Below are 16685 nucleotides of genomic sequence, written 5' to 3'. Positions count from 1 at the left end.
AAAAAAAAAAACATAATTCCTTGCAATAATTCCATATGTGTGCATAATCTCGTGGCAATAATTTATTATAATCATTATTGTTTAAACACAATGGTGTGATAAAATGCCACATTTTCACTTCAAACTTGCGTAGTTTAGTTAGGTACCTCCATAATATATTTTCTGTGAGTTGTGTGCAGCAATGGTAATGTTACCTGGCCGGCATGAATTAAAAACAAAAAAATTACCCACGTTACTTTCAATTTTGGTTTGGTTTCTCTCTTTTTTTGTTTGGTTTCTTACCAATTTCGAAACTTCCATATAATCTAGTTGTAAAATAAGGTCACTGCCGCCAACTGTTAACTTAAACAAAAAAAAAAAAAAGATAAATAAAGTGCCCACCAAAAAAAATGATATCAAGAATAAAATCCAATTGAAACTTTTACATCAAAAAGTAACGAAAAAATAACCTCAACCAAAAAACCACGATTCAAACAAGTTTTATTTTTTTTTTTTGTTTTTAATTTTGTTGATTAAAAAAAAAACACTAACAACAACAATAATACAACCAGAAATGGTGGAAAATTGTTAACGAATTAGCCTCGGGCAAACAAAATTGGTTTGGATGGAGCCAAACCTCTTATTTAATCAACCAAAACATGTTGCAACTTTACCTCCAATATAAGTTTTTTTTTTTTTTGTTGTTGTTTCTGTTTTTGTTGCAAGCGAGGAGCACAACGAGGACAATAATAATTACTGTGCCAAATGACCATATACACAATCAGCCAAACCGTCGTTCATTGCAGTCCAGTATACAATTTTAATTTAGCGATAGGTGACTGTGACTAGTGAATTTTTAAGTTGACCAGTTCAGCACAAATTTTGGCGAAATATTGCGAGCAACAAAAAAAAAACCAAGAAGGGAGCTTCTAATGTTCATTTAGGCCAGGGACTTTAACGTGTCTCTGTATATTCTTGCAAATTCTGCTAAAGGCGAATGAGTTCAGCAACAATTAAAAAAAAAAAAAAATGAAGACAACAAAACAATATCGTGATTAGTTGTTGTTGTTGTTGTTTTATTTGCATGCAACACAAAGTAACAGAGATGAAGGACACATAATACAAAAAAAAAAGGGGGCAGGTTACTGAAGCACACTTTACTCTTATTCTTGTTCTACATGTCTCTACTATAACTAAAAGCAAAAACAACAACAAAATAAAACTATGGTAAAGAAGGCAACCAGAAAGAACCAGAGGCCTCATTTGGGGGAAATTTTTTAGTTCAGCACAGTTTTCTTGTTTCGTATTCGTTGGCATGAATTTTTATTTTATTTTGAGTTCAAAGCAAATGAGAGAGGTCGAAAAAGAACGATGGCACAATAACAGTGGGAAACAATAGCATTAAAATTGGCCAACTTTGAAAAAAAATTCGGATCACTTTCTGAAGGGTGGGAGCATTCTTAGCCGTGGGCGTGTAAAATTGAGTCTGAAACAATTTTGAATTAGTAAAAAAAAAGCTTTTTGCTTGCACCAATTTGAAACCTAAGAATATTAACCCTCTGTAGACACACCTCTTTTTTGTGACGTGATAGGCGCACGGGTGCGAATTTGGCTTCTACTTTTTCATGTCGCTAGAACTTTTTTATGTCTCATATTTTATAGAGAAAACTCATATGAAATTGATGTAGAATTTTCGGAGGAATTCGAATATCGTTTTCACAATTTAAAAAAAATGTATTTACACCATAATAAAGAGACTTTTTTGCACCCACTTTTTTGAAAAATTGTAATTTTTTCATTTTTGTCGTGCCAAATTCGCACCCGTGTGCGGACAGAGGTATAATACAAAAAGAGTTTTTGGGAAAAGCTTTTGCTTTGCTTTCTTATCATTGTCATAAAAACACGTAAGGTTAAAGTTTTTTACGATAGGTAATAATTCGCAGACCTTTTCGCAACTCAAGTCTTGCTAAAAAAAATTTTTTCATCCTTTGTACTACTTGACAGATTCTTACTGACAACTTGAAATCTTTTCAAAACATTGCTACTTGTGATTTGGTTTTTGCTCATTTTTTTCTATCAATTTTGTCCCACTGTTTGATAATTTTGACTACACCAGCTATTGAAAGTTGTTGTGGGGATTTCTGAAACGGGTTGGGGTCAAAATTCTGCCGGGGTCAAAATTCTTTTGTCAAAATTCTGCTTTACAAAATTCTGCTTTTAAAATTCTGATTTTCAAAATTCTGTTTTTCAAAATTCTGTTTTTCAAAATTCTGCTTTTCATAATTCTGTTTTTCAAAATTCTGCAAAAAATTAAAAAAGGGTTTGGAAAATGTTCAAAAGCGCGCGCTTTTTAACATTTTCCAAACCCTTTTTTAATTTTTTGCAAAACTCTGTAAAATCATCTTCTTGAAAAATTATCTGTTTATTTGATTACTTAGGTACCTACATAATTTGCATTCTTTGAATGTATATTAATTTTTGTTTTATAAATGAATAGATTTGAAAATATTAAGAAAAGGTTTTGAATACTAAATATTTCCGAAAATATTTCAAAATTTTTAATTTGTCAAATAAAGATGAATATTCAAAAATTTGAATAAGAAAAGGAATATCTTGTATCAAACAACATCGGTTCCAATAAGTTATAGATTTTATTTGAAAGAAAGTCAGTCTATGCATTTAAAAAAATATTTGCGACACTTAAACAACAAAATTTAGGAAAGTGCCAATGTTGAATTACATTAATAAGGTGTATTTTTCTTTAGTCAGCGCATATGCTATAAAAAAAAAAAAACAGAATTGGCAGAATTTTTTTGTTCAAGTATAATGCTGGCAGAATTTTGAAAAGCAGAATTTTAAAAAGCAGAATTTTGAAAAGCAGAATAGAAAAAAAGCAGAATTTTGAAAAACAGAATTTTCTTTAAAAAAGCAGAATTTTGAAAAGCAGAATTTTGAAGCCAGAATTTTGACCCGATCCCTTCTGAAACTTTTACTGTTTTGCTTTTAGTTTAAAAATTTAAGTTTGGAGTTTTTCTTGTTTGACCATTAACAGAAGAAAAAAAAAAAAAAACAAAAATAAATCCTGTTTATGATAAAAAATGATAAAAGCTGCTTAAAATGTTGGCTTAAGTAAACGAGCATTTTTAAGAGAATCCAAAAAAGTGCATGATGTAGGTAGGTATTTTCCATAACATGAAGACTTATTTTTTTTTTTTTTAATTTGACAAAATGAATTTTTTGATTTTTAATTACATATTAAATTTTGAACTTACCGCTACAATTGCTTACGACCTTAATACAAAATGCATTTAATAGAAATATTGAAAACATATTTTAACAAAAAAAAAAAAAAATTTAGCAGTTTTCTTTAGAAAGTGATTTGAATAAGACGTGACTTATAAAATATTTTGTCATTAAGTTGGTAACTTCGTAAAAAATCTAAAATTAGATCAAAATAAAGTGGACCACGCCACCTGAATAGAAAATCTAAATTTTTAAAATGTGTTCACTGTTTAAATTACCAGCGCTACCGTTCTACTAAGTTACGAGACTCTAATTCTAATTCAGAGAAGTTTTTTTTTGGACAAAATTAAAACCAAAATAGGAAGTTCTAAAAATATTTCAGCATTTTTTTTTTTTATCAATCAACTATACTTAACTTAACATAATGCATCTATGTATTATTTTAAAGTGACAAATGATATAAATTGTTTTATTTTTTTTTTATATTTTTTTTATTTTTATCATGCCCATGTGAGGAAAAAAAAACCCATTATGGATGATTGGTCACAATCAGCTGTTACCAGTCCATGAGTCTTTACAAATTCATCACTAGGGGTGGTCTTGTAAAAAAATCTATTTATTTTTATCTTCTACCCTTTAACGTAAACGTACCTACTCAGGCATCAATGTTTGTATGTATTTGACTACAGTGGAATGTCAATGCATAATGTTTTGATAGGTACACTACCGATAAATTAAATAGATTCAGTTGTGTTTTGTGAATTAATTGATCTTACTCATTTAATTAAAAACATTTTCTATCAATGGTATACACGGCTGTTCTGATTTCCGTTCGAATTCTATTTTCTCCCGTTTTCAAATTTTAGCTGCTATAAATTCTGTATTCGAACACATTTTGCGAATTCATAGGTGTTTCAAAAAATGAACGGACCTACAATCCGACAAATTTTTGCCGTTTTCAATCCGGGTAATATTTTGCTCCCGGAAAACAATATTAGTCAACAAAAAAGTCGAATGGAAATCAGAACTCGTTTTCAATCCGTACGGATTTCATATTTCTAGGAACAAAACCCGGGACAGAAAAAAATTTTTTTTGGATCGTTCTGAAAATATTGATTTTTCAAAAAAAAAAAAACTAAATTTTTTAAAATGAGTTTTAATTTTTCCTTAATTTTGATATCATGATTTCTTAAACGATTTTATTTGAAAGTTTGTTGAAATCATTTAAGTCGTTTACGAGGAAAATCAAGAAAACTGTTTAAAAAAATATATCAAAATCGGGAGAGCTGCTTTTTTTTATTTTAAATGATTTTGAAACTGTCTAATGTTTAATTCAACATTTAACATGTCCTTAAAAGTTTTGAAATTTAGCTGAGTTCGTTACTCTTCTACATGTTGTTCATTATTCGAAGAACTTTCTCTGATGTAGCTTTTCAAGCTGGCTGAAACGAAATAACTGACGAAAAATTTTAAAAACTTATATTTTCATCCGTAAAATTAGAAAAACTTTTATTTCTCAACCACAGTTTTCTTGTTTTTCGTAAAAAGTGTTTAAAATTTTGATTAAAATCATCAGAAAATGTGCAAATACGGGGAAATCACGGGACAAATTACAAAATACGGGACACTTGTAGGTCCCGGGTTTCTTCAATAAAAACCCGGGACAAGCTATTGAAATACGGGACAGTCCCGGGTAAACCCGGACGGATGGTCACCGTTCTTAAAAGGGAGGAGGTGGGGTATTTAATTTACCATAAGTTAAACTCCCTCCAACAGCATAAATTTAGAGTGGCTTTTTTAAAAGGGTATAAATCACGTTTTGTCATTACTAACAAAATCGAAAGAATACCAAACCGAAATTTTCATATAATTTTGTATTTTCAGGTGTTTTTATAGTTCGACTTTAATGTATTGTTTTCACAACTGGAGCTTTTTACATTGCATTATGTATTAAATAATGTATGAACTAAATAGACTCTCAAAGTTCTTTAGATCCAAGATTATATCTCTTTTCGTTTAAAGTAAAATCTAAAGACGAAAATGACTTTTCCACTGTGATTTGAGTCGCTGGGGCGACAAGTACAACCAATGCAATTTCGAATATTTCAGGAGACCGAAGTTCTAATATCTAGGTCAAAGCGATCAGCTTCCAGAAGCGTTTTCGCCCGCCCAACTTCAAACGGCTATATCTCGGAATTTTGAAAAAAAAAGATACAAATTTTTTGATGCCAAAAGGTAGCGGGGACTCTAACCTACATTTGGGTACCACTCCCGTGCACGCGTTCTCAAACCGGGAGAACTTAAAGGTAAAAAAAAGTTAAGCCCGATTCTGAAAAAATAGGCATGATGTGGCGGTTTAACATGGAAGATGATTTTTTAAAAATCTGACAATGTGCAAAGCGTAGGCCCATGACACAAGCTATCATTTGGCATCTCTCCCAAAAATTGCTCTCAAGTGGTTTAGCTTCCAGGAGCGATCAAAGATTCGGGAATTTTTTGAAAAAAAAATTACCCCAACTTTCAAACACGATTTTCTCGGAATTTTGAAAAAAATCCAAAAACCCGATTATACCACTGTCGGGTAGCTGAGAATATAAGCTTTCATACGGCACCACTCCCCTGTCTCTAAGAATTGATACATTTGCAGATGAGATTTATTTTTTTCTCTCATCGATAAATCTCACTGGTTGACCGAAACATAAAAAAAATACAAAATAAAGGTTTCTCTCAGACCTTGACCGAAATTTTTCTTTTTTAAAAATAAAGGTTATTTTATGACCTTTATTGAAAATGGCGACAAATAAGAGTTATTAAGGAACCTTTCAAAAGGTTGAGATTTATTTCTGATCTCTGCTTCTGACATTTTTGTGCGAAAACTTGGGATGTTCATTGCGCCATAGCCATAAACGGTCCACAGAACCGCACTATTTAGCGTAATAAAGATTTCTGTCAATTGTTTACTTAAAAGACGATTAAAATTGAATTGTTTCTACCTTAAATTTCAGATGATTATGAATATTGACTTGTGTTTCATACCTTTAAGAGCTTGATGTTCAGAAGTTGAATTTGTTTACTTTATATTTTTTATTAACATTTTATTTAATCTATACCTTATTACGTGATAAAATATTTGTTGAAACGCAGTACATTTAAAATTTCTTGTCATATCTCATAGCTTATAACCTGCAGACAATCAAGACGCTTCCAACGATACCTTATTTGTCAAACTATGATGAGTAGTTTAGGAGTTTTGAGGGAATATGTGAACATATTGTTAAAATGGGTCTTTTTCGCACTGTATATACATATGTTTTGTTCATTAAATAAAACTAAACCTTTTCATTTGACACAGAGTGTATCTACATGCTTTCTCCCTTCATGCATAATGTACTTACATAGAACAAATCCACTCAACCAAAATGAATAGGCATGTATGTTTCTTTACCTATTCAACTGCTAGAAATGTCATTTTTAAACTGGACATGAAAATAACGATAAACTGTGTCAATTTAAACTTAAAATGGCCACGCCATATTGTTTGGTTTAAGAGTAAAAAAAATATATCAAAATCAAAACCAGATGTTTAAACCTTGGGATTAAATATTGTATGCACATTCTCGCTATAAACAACACTGTTACTTAATGTTTCTGATATGATAGTGCAAATGTATCTACCAGTATGTATGTAATAGGTACTATAAATGATTGTTTTGTAAAATGAATTAAATTTGTATCTATATTTATAAAACATACCTATCTACCTGCCTACAACATTCTTTATACGGGTTCGTTACCACACCTTTTAGAATAAACTACCGTTACGCAATAAATTTTTAAACAATAAAATCCCATATTTTTGCATAAATTTCGCTCAAGGCTCTTTAATAAAGAACAATGCCATATAAAAATATACAGCACAACAGCAACAAAACATAAAACAATCAATCCATTCTCCACCTCCAGCATTAAAATTAAAACAAATCCATTAGAAGAAGAAAAAGAAAACAATAGAAATGTTATTTCTCAACATTCATCTCTCACATCCTCATTTTTTTTTTTCATGTTCTTTTGAAAACCTTTTTTTTTTTCTTTCTTTTGCTTGCAAACAAAAATCAGCTGTTAAAAGATAACAGCAACGAAAAATAGTTCAAGTTTTTTTTTTGTCATGTCTTTACTTTCTTTCCACTTTGTAATTCTTATTTCTCACCTTATTTCTCAGAGAGAGAAAGAGAGAGAGAGAAAAATAATACTTTGAAAGCTTTCCCTTTTTACGTTTGTTACTTTTTTTTACAAAATATATTCCTTTCTTTTTCTTTCTCCAAGGAACTCATAACCACTTTGCATTTGTTTTGGTTTCTTTCTCTTTCTAACTTCAGCACTGTCTGTCAACAGAGAGTTGCTAGAGTCAGCTGGTCTAGCTGCTGATGATGATGGTTGTTGCCATTTTCACTTCCCTTTTTCGTCACCAATTCTTGTTGTATAATTATATTGTTGTTGAGGTTGTTGAGAGAGAGAGAGAGAGAGAGGAGAGAGAGAGAGAGAGAGAGAGAGAGAGAGAAAAAAGTTCATCTTCGAAAAAGTCGAACATATAATAATAATTTCGAAATAGCAAAGAGCACGTGCACTTGATGTTTATGTTGAGTTTGTTCGTATTGGTATAGTTGTATTGTATTGTGTGTATCTCGCGAACATATGATTTTTTTGAGGGTGTGTTATGTTATGGTGATTTTTTTTTTATTTTGGTTTATAATTTGTGTGTGTGGTGTGGGGATGTTGTTGCGTTTGGTAATATCTTTGTATATGAACTCTAGTGCATTGATACATACAAAGTTATGATGCAGGTCATGAATTATTTTATAATGCACACATGTTGCTGGGAATGTGTATCTTTGTTTGTATCTAGCAACATTTGGTATTTTTGTTTGCAATAAAGTAATGGAAATCATGTAATGGGGGTGAGATTTTTTTTCTTCTTGTTTTATGGAAATTTAATTGGGTAATTGAGCACTTCCTTGAGGTTTTGACATTTTAAAAAAATGCATACAAAAATTGCTGAGTAAAGTTATTAGTAAGCAGAATGTAATTTTCAGTTCTGGAAATATTTCAATGCAATAATAACCACCAGCATCATACTAACAAGGTGCTGAGTTAATTTGTATTTAAATATGCTGTAAACAGACTCATAATAAAAAAGATAAATCAAAACGTGTGAGCTATTTATTGCTAGATGAATCACAATATGCTGAATACAGCTAATTTGTTTAATTTCCAAAAAATACATATGAAAATGCCTTTGCTTACAAACTGCTGACTAAATTTTGATTGAAAGTTTGTAAAAGTGCTCAAGTCAAACAATCATAACAGAAACAATGATATAGACTTATTTTATCTACCTACTTTTATTTCATTACAGTTCAAAATTTTTGATAGCTTACAATACGCTGAATGTGACAATCCAAGAATTTTTTTTATCCAAGATACTTTTTATAGTTCATAAACTATAATTATAATTCGTATAAAATAGTTCCTTATAACCTGCTGAATGATATTTTTTTTATAACTCCTGAATTTCAGTTTTTGTTTCTATAACTCCTGAATTTCACTTATTTGCACTATCAAATCATTCTTATATACAAAATAAATCTATATAAACTTAGATGTTCTATATATGTAAGTGCTAAGAAAATGTTGAAAGAACATGTCATTATCCTTTTCTAAAATTCAGAAACAAAATGTTGAAGCGCATAAAAGTTTCCTATTTTTGACAATGATCGGATTGGTTCCAGTAAAATAGCTTTAGCATTTCAAATTTCAATCAATTTGTAACTGGCAGATCCTCAGCACATTTGAAAAATAACGTACAAAAATTCATATCAAGTTGATCTAGGACGTTAAATCAAATTGCTTATAATATGATCAATGGGGTAGTAAGGAATAAATTTTGTAAGCAAAAAGTAATTTACATTTCTTCTTAAACCTAGTTCAATTTAAAACCGAGAAATTTTCATACTTCCATAACACATTCTCAAGGGCTTAAATTTTTGTCATATATTTGTGGTTAAATGTGAATCAAATATACTTTATGGTCGTAAAAACAAACGATTAACCATTTCAACTTTACAAAAGATGTATATTGTAATTGCCAGCAAGCTGCTGAATAAAGTTATTTGAAAGAAAATATTGTTAGCCAACTATGATTCCAGTTTTTCGATAGCTTATATATGCACACAGTCAATTTAAAAGGGAAAAGAAATTGTTTGTGTTTCGAATAATAAATGAAATTGCTTAAAATCTGCTGAATTAAGTTCTGGTATTTAAATTTTCTGATACTTTGCATTCTAAGGAGCAAATATGAAAGAAATGCAACCTTGAGCTCTTGCAAAATAGAATCAAATATTTAAAATTAACTTTTAACGTTTAATCTAACAGCTTACACATTGCTGAATAAAAGCATTTAAAAGAATATATTGTAAGCACGTGAATATTCTCATTCCTTCGACAATCTGGGTCAATATTGTTTTATAGGTTTATTAAAATCCCCTTTTTTTTTAAACAATTTTTGCCTAAATTGACCAACAAAACACTTTTCTTTTTCATCTAACATTAATTGGTTTCTATTGTTCAACCCTTTTATGCTAACATAGAAGTACATAATACTTTTTTCTCTCTTCACTCTATTCCCAATTTAGTTTTTTTTTCCACACCGCACACTTTATTTAGACAGATAACCTTACCTCCAAAACCAACCAACAACAACAAAAAACATAACACAAAAACTAAACCCTACATAAAAATAAACTATAAATAGAAAACATTAAATATAGCTTTACTGCACATTCGCCTAAAATAACTCCCCATCACCCTTTTTTTCAATTCCAATAGTCGTCGGATAGTTGCCATGCAGAAAATTCAACTCTTTGCACCTATTTTTTCTTTCCACAATACATAACAACAGTGTGAAGCCAACATCGACCCAAAACCTCCTCCTCCTCTATCTCTTCTTCCGCTTGTGTTAGTTTTTTTTTTTTCAATTTGAATACTCTGACCTAGTTTCCGCCGCCGATAAGAGTGGCAAAGAAGAGAGCTTTTATGCTTGAAAAAAAAAAGTGTGAGATCTGCCTGGTGCATATACAAAATTTATTTTCATACTTTTTTACCCCACACACATTGGAATGGATTTTGGTCTTTGGTTTCATGATGCTCGTGTGTACCTCCTCCCTCCTTTTTAACTCTCCTCTCGCTATATGCAATGATGGCGGACCATGACCTAGATCCAATGAACAAAATTTTCCTTTCTCATATGCAATAGGCAAAAAGCAGCATCATTTCCTTGAAAACAGCCATCGAATACGCAACACATTTCTTCAAACATGTTGCTGCTCCGTATTTTTTTAACCAAATCAAATGTTACGTGATAACAACTGCAGTACTAAATCATTGTTCCTTTCCTGTTTCGCCCTCAGATCGTCGTGGTCAACGTGCAGCACCTCATTAACATCAACTGCAACTGCAACACCAACATCAACAACATCACCAACGCCATCTGCCAGAATGATTCCAACAACAGCTTCGAATACACCAACCAGCCAAACCACATCAGCCGTGGTAATTGGCATTGGTTCACTCGTCTTGGAAGGACGTGCATTGTCCGAAGATGAGTTTGCCATACCATTGGGCCTGGCCAAAACACTGGCGGCCAGACGACGATCACAAGTGGCTGCAATGACAACGGCAAGTCAGCATCAGGATACTCCACGCTCATCACACGTGGTGAATATTACAATGAATCCGAATGCCATGTCAATGCCGTTAATGTCGGCTAGAACAAATAGCATGCAGCCAGATACGATTCAGCAACGTTGGACACAAAAAATCTGCCAACTGCGACAATCATCGCCAACAGTTAGCCGCGAGATGGCATTGGAGGCGGCGGCGATTGCCGTTGGGGTCGATGATGACCAATCGTCGGATATGGATCGTAGGATGACACTTGTTTATCATCACCGTCCGGTGCCTTCGCCAATAGCTGAGAAGCTACACACCTTACAGTCACTTGCCACCACATGCTTGAGGGCATCACCAGACAATACACCCAATTATGGGTATACGATGTTGGCATCGTCGCCAACGTCGCCTCTAGTGCCAGCTGCCGCTACAACATCGCCCAAATATACGTCATATTTCACATCGCCTCCGCGCTTGGCCAATCCGTTTGCCTTGAACTCGTCCTCCTCGCCGGCATCATCGACATCGTCTTCGTCGGCAACAAGCAATAGTTGTTGCAGTGGCGATGGAAGTCCAAATGGATGCAATAGTAGCAATAATAGTGAATTGCCATCGTCGAGTTCAAGTACAAATAAGAAGCAACAATCTGGAGGAGGAGGAGGAGGATGTAGTGGAGGAAGCAATAGTAGCAGCAGTAATGGTTGTAGCAGTACGAGTCCAAAGCAGGGCCCACATTGTGATCAATTCCTCAGAAAACTGGGCTTGGCCAAGGGCGAAGCCGCCGATGCTGAGGATCATATCTGTGATATATCATATGGTATTAAAATTGTAAGTATTACATATTTGAATCTTTTTGTTGTTATTCTTTTTGTTTAAAAATAATTTTTATATTTTAAGTGCATACGTTGGCGCACATATTGTCAAGAAATGGAAGCAATAATGGCCCGCGGGGAACCAATTTGTATAGAAGTTTATCTAGGACCAGCTACACAAAAGATTTTGCTGGAACAATGGATTATCGCACAGAAAGAAAGGTATGTATAGTTTGGAAATTATAAAAGAACAAATATTTCAATGTTAAAATGAGCATCAGCACTATGCTTACAAGGTGCTGAATTCATTTTTGGTTTGAATAGGCTTGTAAGCACACTCATAGTAGAAAATATAAATAGAAACCTGAGAGCTATTTATTGCTTATATGGCTCACAATATGATAAATACAGCTAATTTGTTGAATTGACAACTTAGAATCTCGAAAACATTGATTAGGTTCACATTAAAATATACATACATATGTATAAAATTTACTTTGCTTACAAACTGCTGAATTCATCTGGATTGAAAACTTGTAAGAGCTCAATAAAAATAATCCTAACAGAAACAATAAACAGATCTGATGATAGAGGATAAAGTTATATTCACTTTCATTTAGTATCAGCTGAAAATGCTTGCTGGCTAACGCGACTATTTTAAGACTTTTATAATCCAAGATACTTTGTACACATTTGTTCATTCAATAATTCAATAATGCGTATAAAATAGTTGCTTACAAGCTGCTAAATTAATTTATTTGAAATATTTTTTTAAACACTCAAAAAAGTAGTCACCAAACAATAAATATAAGGTTCAATTAATACCTACTTAAATTTCATCTAACCTAATTCTGCTTTTGATGCTGTTAACGTTGCTTACAAGCTTACATGTTGCTAAATAAATTTCTATTGGTATTTTGGATAGCAATCGAAAAAAGTGTTTTGAATAGAAAACATACAAATCTCTTTATATTTAGAAATCATACAAAAATAGTGCTTAGCTAAATTTTACTTAAGCTGAATATGCTGAATGCGCTGAATATAAAATGTCATTCATCATCATTATTTAATTTCTTAGTTCAAACACTTTTCAAAACATGCTTACAAGCTGCTGAATTTATTTACTTGAGTATAAAGTTTTAGTAATCAATAAAAAAAATCTCCATAAAATGGATTGTAATCTTGAAGTAATCAAGTTATATTTGCTAACATTTTCATCTAACCAAAATCTGCTTACTTAATAAAATTGTATTAAAGTTAAACTGCTGAAATAATTTTATTTGAAATAATTGTTCCTATGGAAAAAAGTCCTGACTGAGTAAAATATTCTGTAAAAGAGCTTATAACAGCCAGCTTACAAGCGTCTGAATTAATTTTGACGAATTTTTTTGTAAGCATTCAATTGAGACAATCACGATAGATAAGTACATATAACAATAATGATCCTAGTTGTATTCTCTGCTGCTGTAGCTGAATATGTTTGTAAGATTACTACCATCCCAAGAAATTTTTTTAAATGTGAAAACATAGATTATGTTACATATAGTTAGCAATATACCAATAAATTTTATATAAAACCCTTCCGCTTACAAGCTGCTGAATACATACAAAAAGATAGAATCGTCTGAATTAATTTTGACAGAAATTGTTGTAAGAGTTCTTTTGAGACAGTCACAATAGCGAAGATAAGCTCATCTAACGATAGTGATCCTAGTTGTATTTTCTGATTTTTAAGCTAAATATACCTGTAAGCTTAAAATTAGCTGAATACAGCTGTTTACCATCCCAGGAACATTATTTAAAAGTAAAAACATAGTTAAAGTTATATACATATGTATAGTTAGCAATATATTAAAAAAAACCTTCCGTTTACAAGTAGCTGAATGCAGCAAATATAGATGCAAAATTGTAAGCGATGCCATATAACAAAAGCAAAACAACACTTTTTCTATTTTTTCCTATTAAACTTCATCTTTCATTCTTTTTAACCTCTCTCTTTTCTTTAATTTCCTTTAGAACACCCGGACCAACAATGACTCTTCCATCACTGTGCAGTGCCATCCGTAGTCAGCTGTATTTTTCACAAATCTATGCCTGGTGCGATCTAATTAAAAAATCCGATCAAGCCGTATTTGACACCGGACGTATACTCTTTCCATCTAAAGCAGGAATAAGTGCTGGTAATGGTAATGGTAATGGTAATGGCGGCTCTTCGTCATCGCCCTCGGGCGGCCAACGACCACGTCTAAATATATTCTACAGAATAAAAACATACGATTCAACTGCCAGCTTTAATTCCAAACCGAATGTGCATAATTTCCCAAATGTTGTCATCTCAGAGGGAACATGCTTATCGGTTTGTGTCAAAAGTCTTCCACGCATACACAGCGGCATCCCACGTGTTGGGGAGTGTTCAGCTGCTGCTGTAGCTGCTACCGCACCAGTAGCAGGTATTGGTGCCTTGTTTAGTGTTACACCCATTAACAGCAGTAACAATAGTAACGTTTGTGGTGGTGGTGGCGGCGAATGTAATAATGAAAAATCAACTAAAGTGGTGCGAAGGGCTTCAATGAGTCAACTTCCATCGACTTCAGTTACATCAACCAATAGTATAAGTAGCCATGATGAGTCTATGGACAAAAACAAACACAGCAATTGTAGTATGTATGATGAAGATGAAGGAAGCTCAGATGCCACATTGTCCCACCGCGAACGTCAACTAATGAAGTACAAGAAACGAATGCTCAAGCGCGATAAAAAGACTTGCAAACCATTTGGCTCAGAGAATGGTGGTTGCCAACCAATGAAGCAAGACTCTTCTCAAGAATCGACCAAATATCAACACATGCAGCTAGACGAAAAAATCCATGGTGTCCATGTGGACGAGTCGTTTGCTGCTGATGTGCCCAATAATGGCCAACAGCAAACGCTACCCGAATATGGTTCCATAAACTCAATCCGCCCACCGTTATATCGGCCATCGCCACCGAGCAGTTTAGCCGAAAGCGTTCAAACTCAAATTGTCGAAATGATCTCAACAGGCACCCAAACGGCAAATTTCTACCAATCGGCTGCCTACCCCAGCTGTGATTTGTGTGGCAATGAAATGTCCATTGTGTGTATGAACTGTGATGAAAATTTTGCAGAAATAACTCCAATGAATAAGGCCGATTTGTTGTTGCAAGCTATTCAGCGGACTCCGAAAGTGGCACGAAATCGAAATAATAACAATTCGCCGGCAATGGTACATCAGGCGGCACGAAGTAGTAACATAAGCGATTGTCAGGTTTGCAAGCGTCAGAAGACGCAACATCATTTTCGTGGTGGCAAAGATGTAGATATGGAGGCTCAACACCAAAACAATAATAACAATTGTAGTAATGGAAACAAAAATGGAATCTGTGCCAATGGAGATGGTCCTCCATGCGATTGTGGAATGACAGCTTTTCGAATGGAAGAAGACGGTGGTGAGAACCAACAACTGGGATGGAATCCAGTTAAAAACCACAACACTGCCATCAAGGAGGACACTTCGCCCCCACCACCGATTTTTATTTCAAATTTTGGTAATGGTGGTGGTGACCAGTCGATACCACATTTCAAAACCCCAACCTCACAAGCAACTACTACAAATGGTGTAGGAGCAAATTCAGCTCAATCCAGCGCAAAGCCAAATCTTCTACAGCTTCTCAATGGTGGTGGTGGTGATAGCAAGAAGATGCGTAACCTGCCAAAGGTTAATCTAACACAAATCTTTTGCTCCTCGGCGAATTCATCATCATCGCCAATACCTATTAGCTGCTGTCCATCATCGCCAGAAGTCTCAACATTTACATTTGATGTAAATGGTGGAGGTGCAATGACGACGACGACGACAATAAACCTTCCATCCCCGGAGGCGAGTATCCGGGTGCAGAAATCCTATTCGGCACCAACACTGCCAAATTCGCCTTCACTATCGCCGCGATTTGCTAAACAAGCTGCCTTTTACAAGAGACGATCGCGTCATTTGTCCGATCGTTCGGATCGATCGTCATTGGGTTCGGATGAACAATTCTCTGATGAGGAATTAGAGGCGGGTGTTTATAGCCCGGCATCGTCACCAATTAAATTTCGTTCGCGAATCTCAGCTTTTGGCCGCAGAGCATTGCTGGGTAATTTGGAAGAGAGTCTGTTGCAGAGACGTTTTGCGCCAAAGATGGAAGTTGCTGGATTCCGAGTGTTGTTGGGTGCATCGGGTGCATTTTGTCCCACACAATTGACAATACCAGCAGCAGCATATTTCTATGAGCTGCGTGGTGAGGCTTTAAGTACACCTTATGTGGTAATAAATCATTTTTTGTATATAGACCTTTTCTTTGTTAACACTTTCTATATTTTTAGTGCGAAATACGTTTGTCAAGAAAAGGCTATTTAATACCTAGCACTGGAACTGTACAAGCAACACTTTTGAATCCAATGGGCACGGTTGTGCGTATGTTTGTGATACCTTATGATTTTAGAGATATGCCACCGTGGCATCAGACTTTTATTCGTCAGCGTATATTAGCTGAGGAGTCATCATCAGTACAGCAGCAGCAGGATGGCGAAAGACCTAATGAAGTATCTGGATGTAGAGGTGCCGCTATGTCTATGATGTCTCGAATGCATGGAGGAAGCAGTTTGGGACACATGATTTCTAGCGAAAATATGAAACGATTGAGATATTCAATTCATTTGAGGTGAGATTTTTTTGATTTTTGTGTGTGGTGGTGAATTAATGAATGAAACCGTAGCCGGAGCTTGGTGAGATTGCTCATTCAGTTTGTCTTCCTCCATATTAGTTTCTTTGAAAAACGTTAGTATATGAATTATTTTCGCTGAAACTTCAGGGTAACCTCTCATAAGTCCAGAAGCAAACTTTTTTTCTAGTCTTTCATACGAAAA

At 33.8% G+C, this 16685-nt stretch overlaps 1 protein-coding gene across 2 annotated transcripts in view; it reads left to right on the top strand.

The window, feature by feature from the left end:
* Nucleotides 1–16685, top strand: part of LOC129907040 (protein Atossa) — a 37478-nt gene that overhangs the window by 14202 nt on the left and 6591 nt on the right. For both annotated transcript variants that reach the window (XM_055983083.1, XM_055983082.1), the window contains exons 2-5: nucleotides 10686–11775; nucleotides 11845–11981; nucleotides 13776–16083; nucleotides 16143–16480. In XM_055983083.1, coding sequence (XP_055839058.1) covers nucleotides 10686–11775; nucleotides 11845–11981; nucleotides 13776–16083; nucleotides 16143–16480 — 3873 coding nt within the window. The remainder of the gene's footprint in view (nucleotides 1–10685; nucleotides 11776–11844; nucleotides 11982–13775; nucleotides 16084–16142; nucleotides 16481–16685) is intronic.

The sequence above is a fragment of the Episyrphus balteatus genome, chromosome 1 (assembly GCF_945859705.1).
Source record: "Episyrphus balteatus chromosome 1, idEpiBalt1.1, whole genome shotgun sequence".
Classification (NCBI taxonomy): domain Eukaryota; kingdom Metazoa; phylum Arthropoda; class Insecta; order Diptera; family Syrphidae; genus Episyrphus; species Episyrphus balteatus.
The sequence above is the reverse complement of the archived record's forward strand: the minus strand, read 5'-3'. Positions and strand labels throughout refer to the sequence as shown.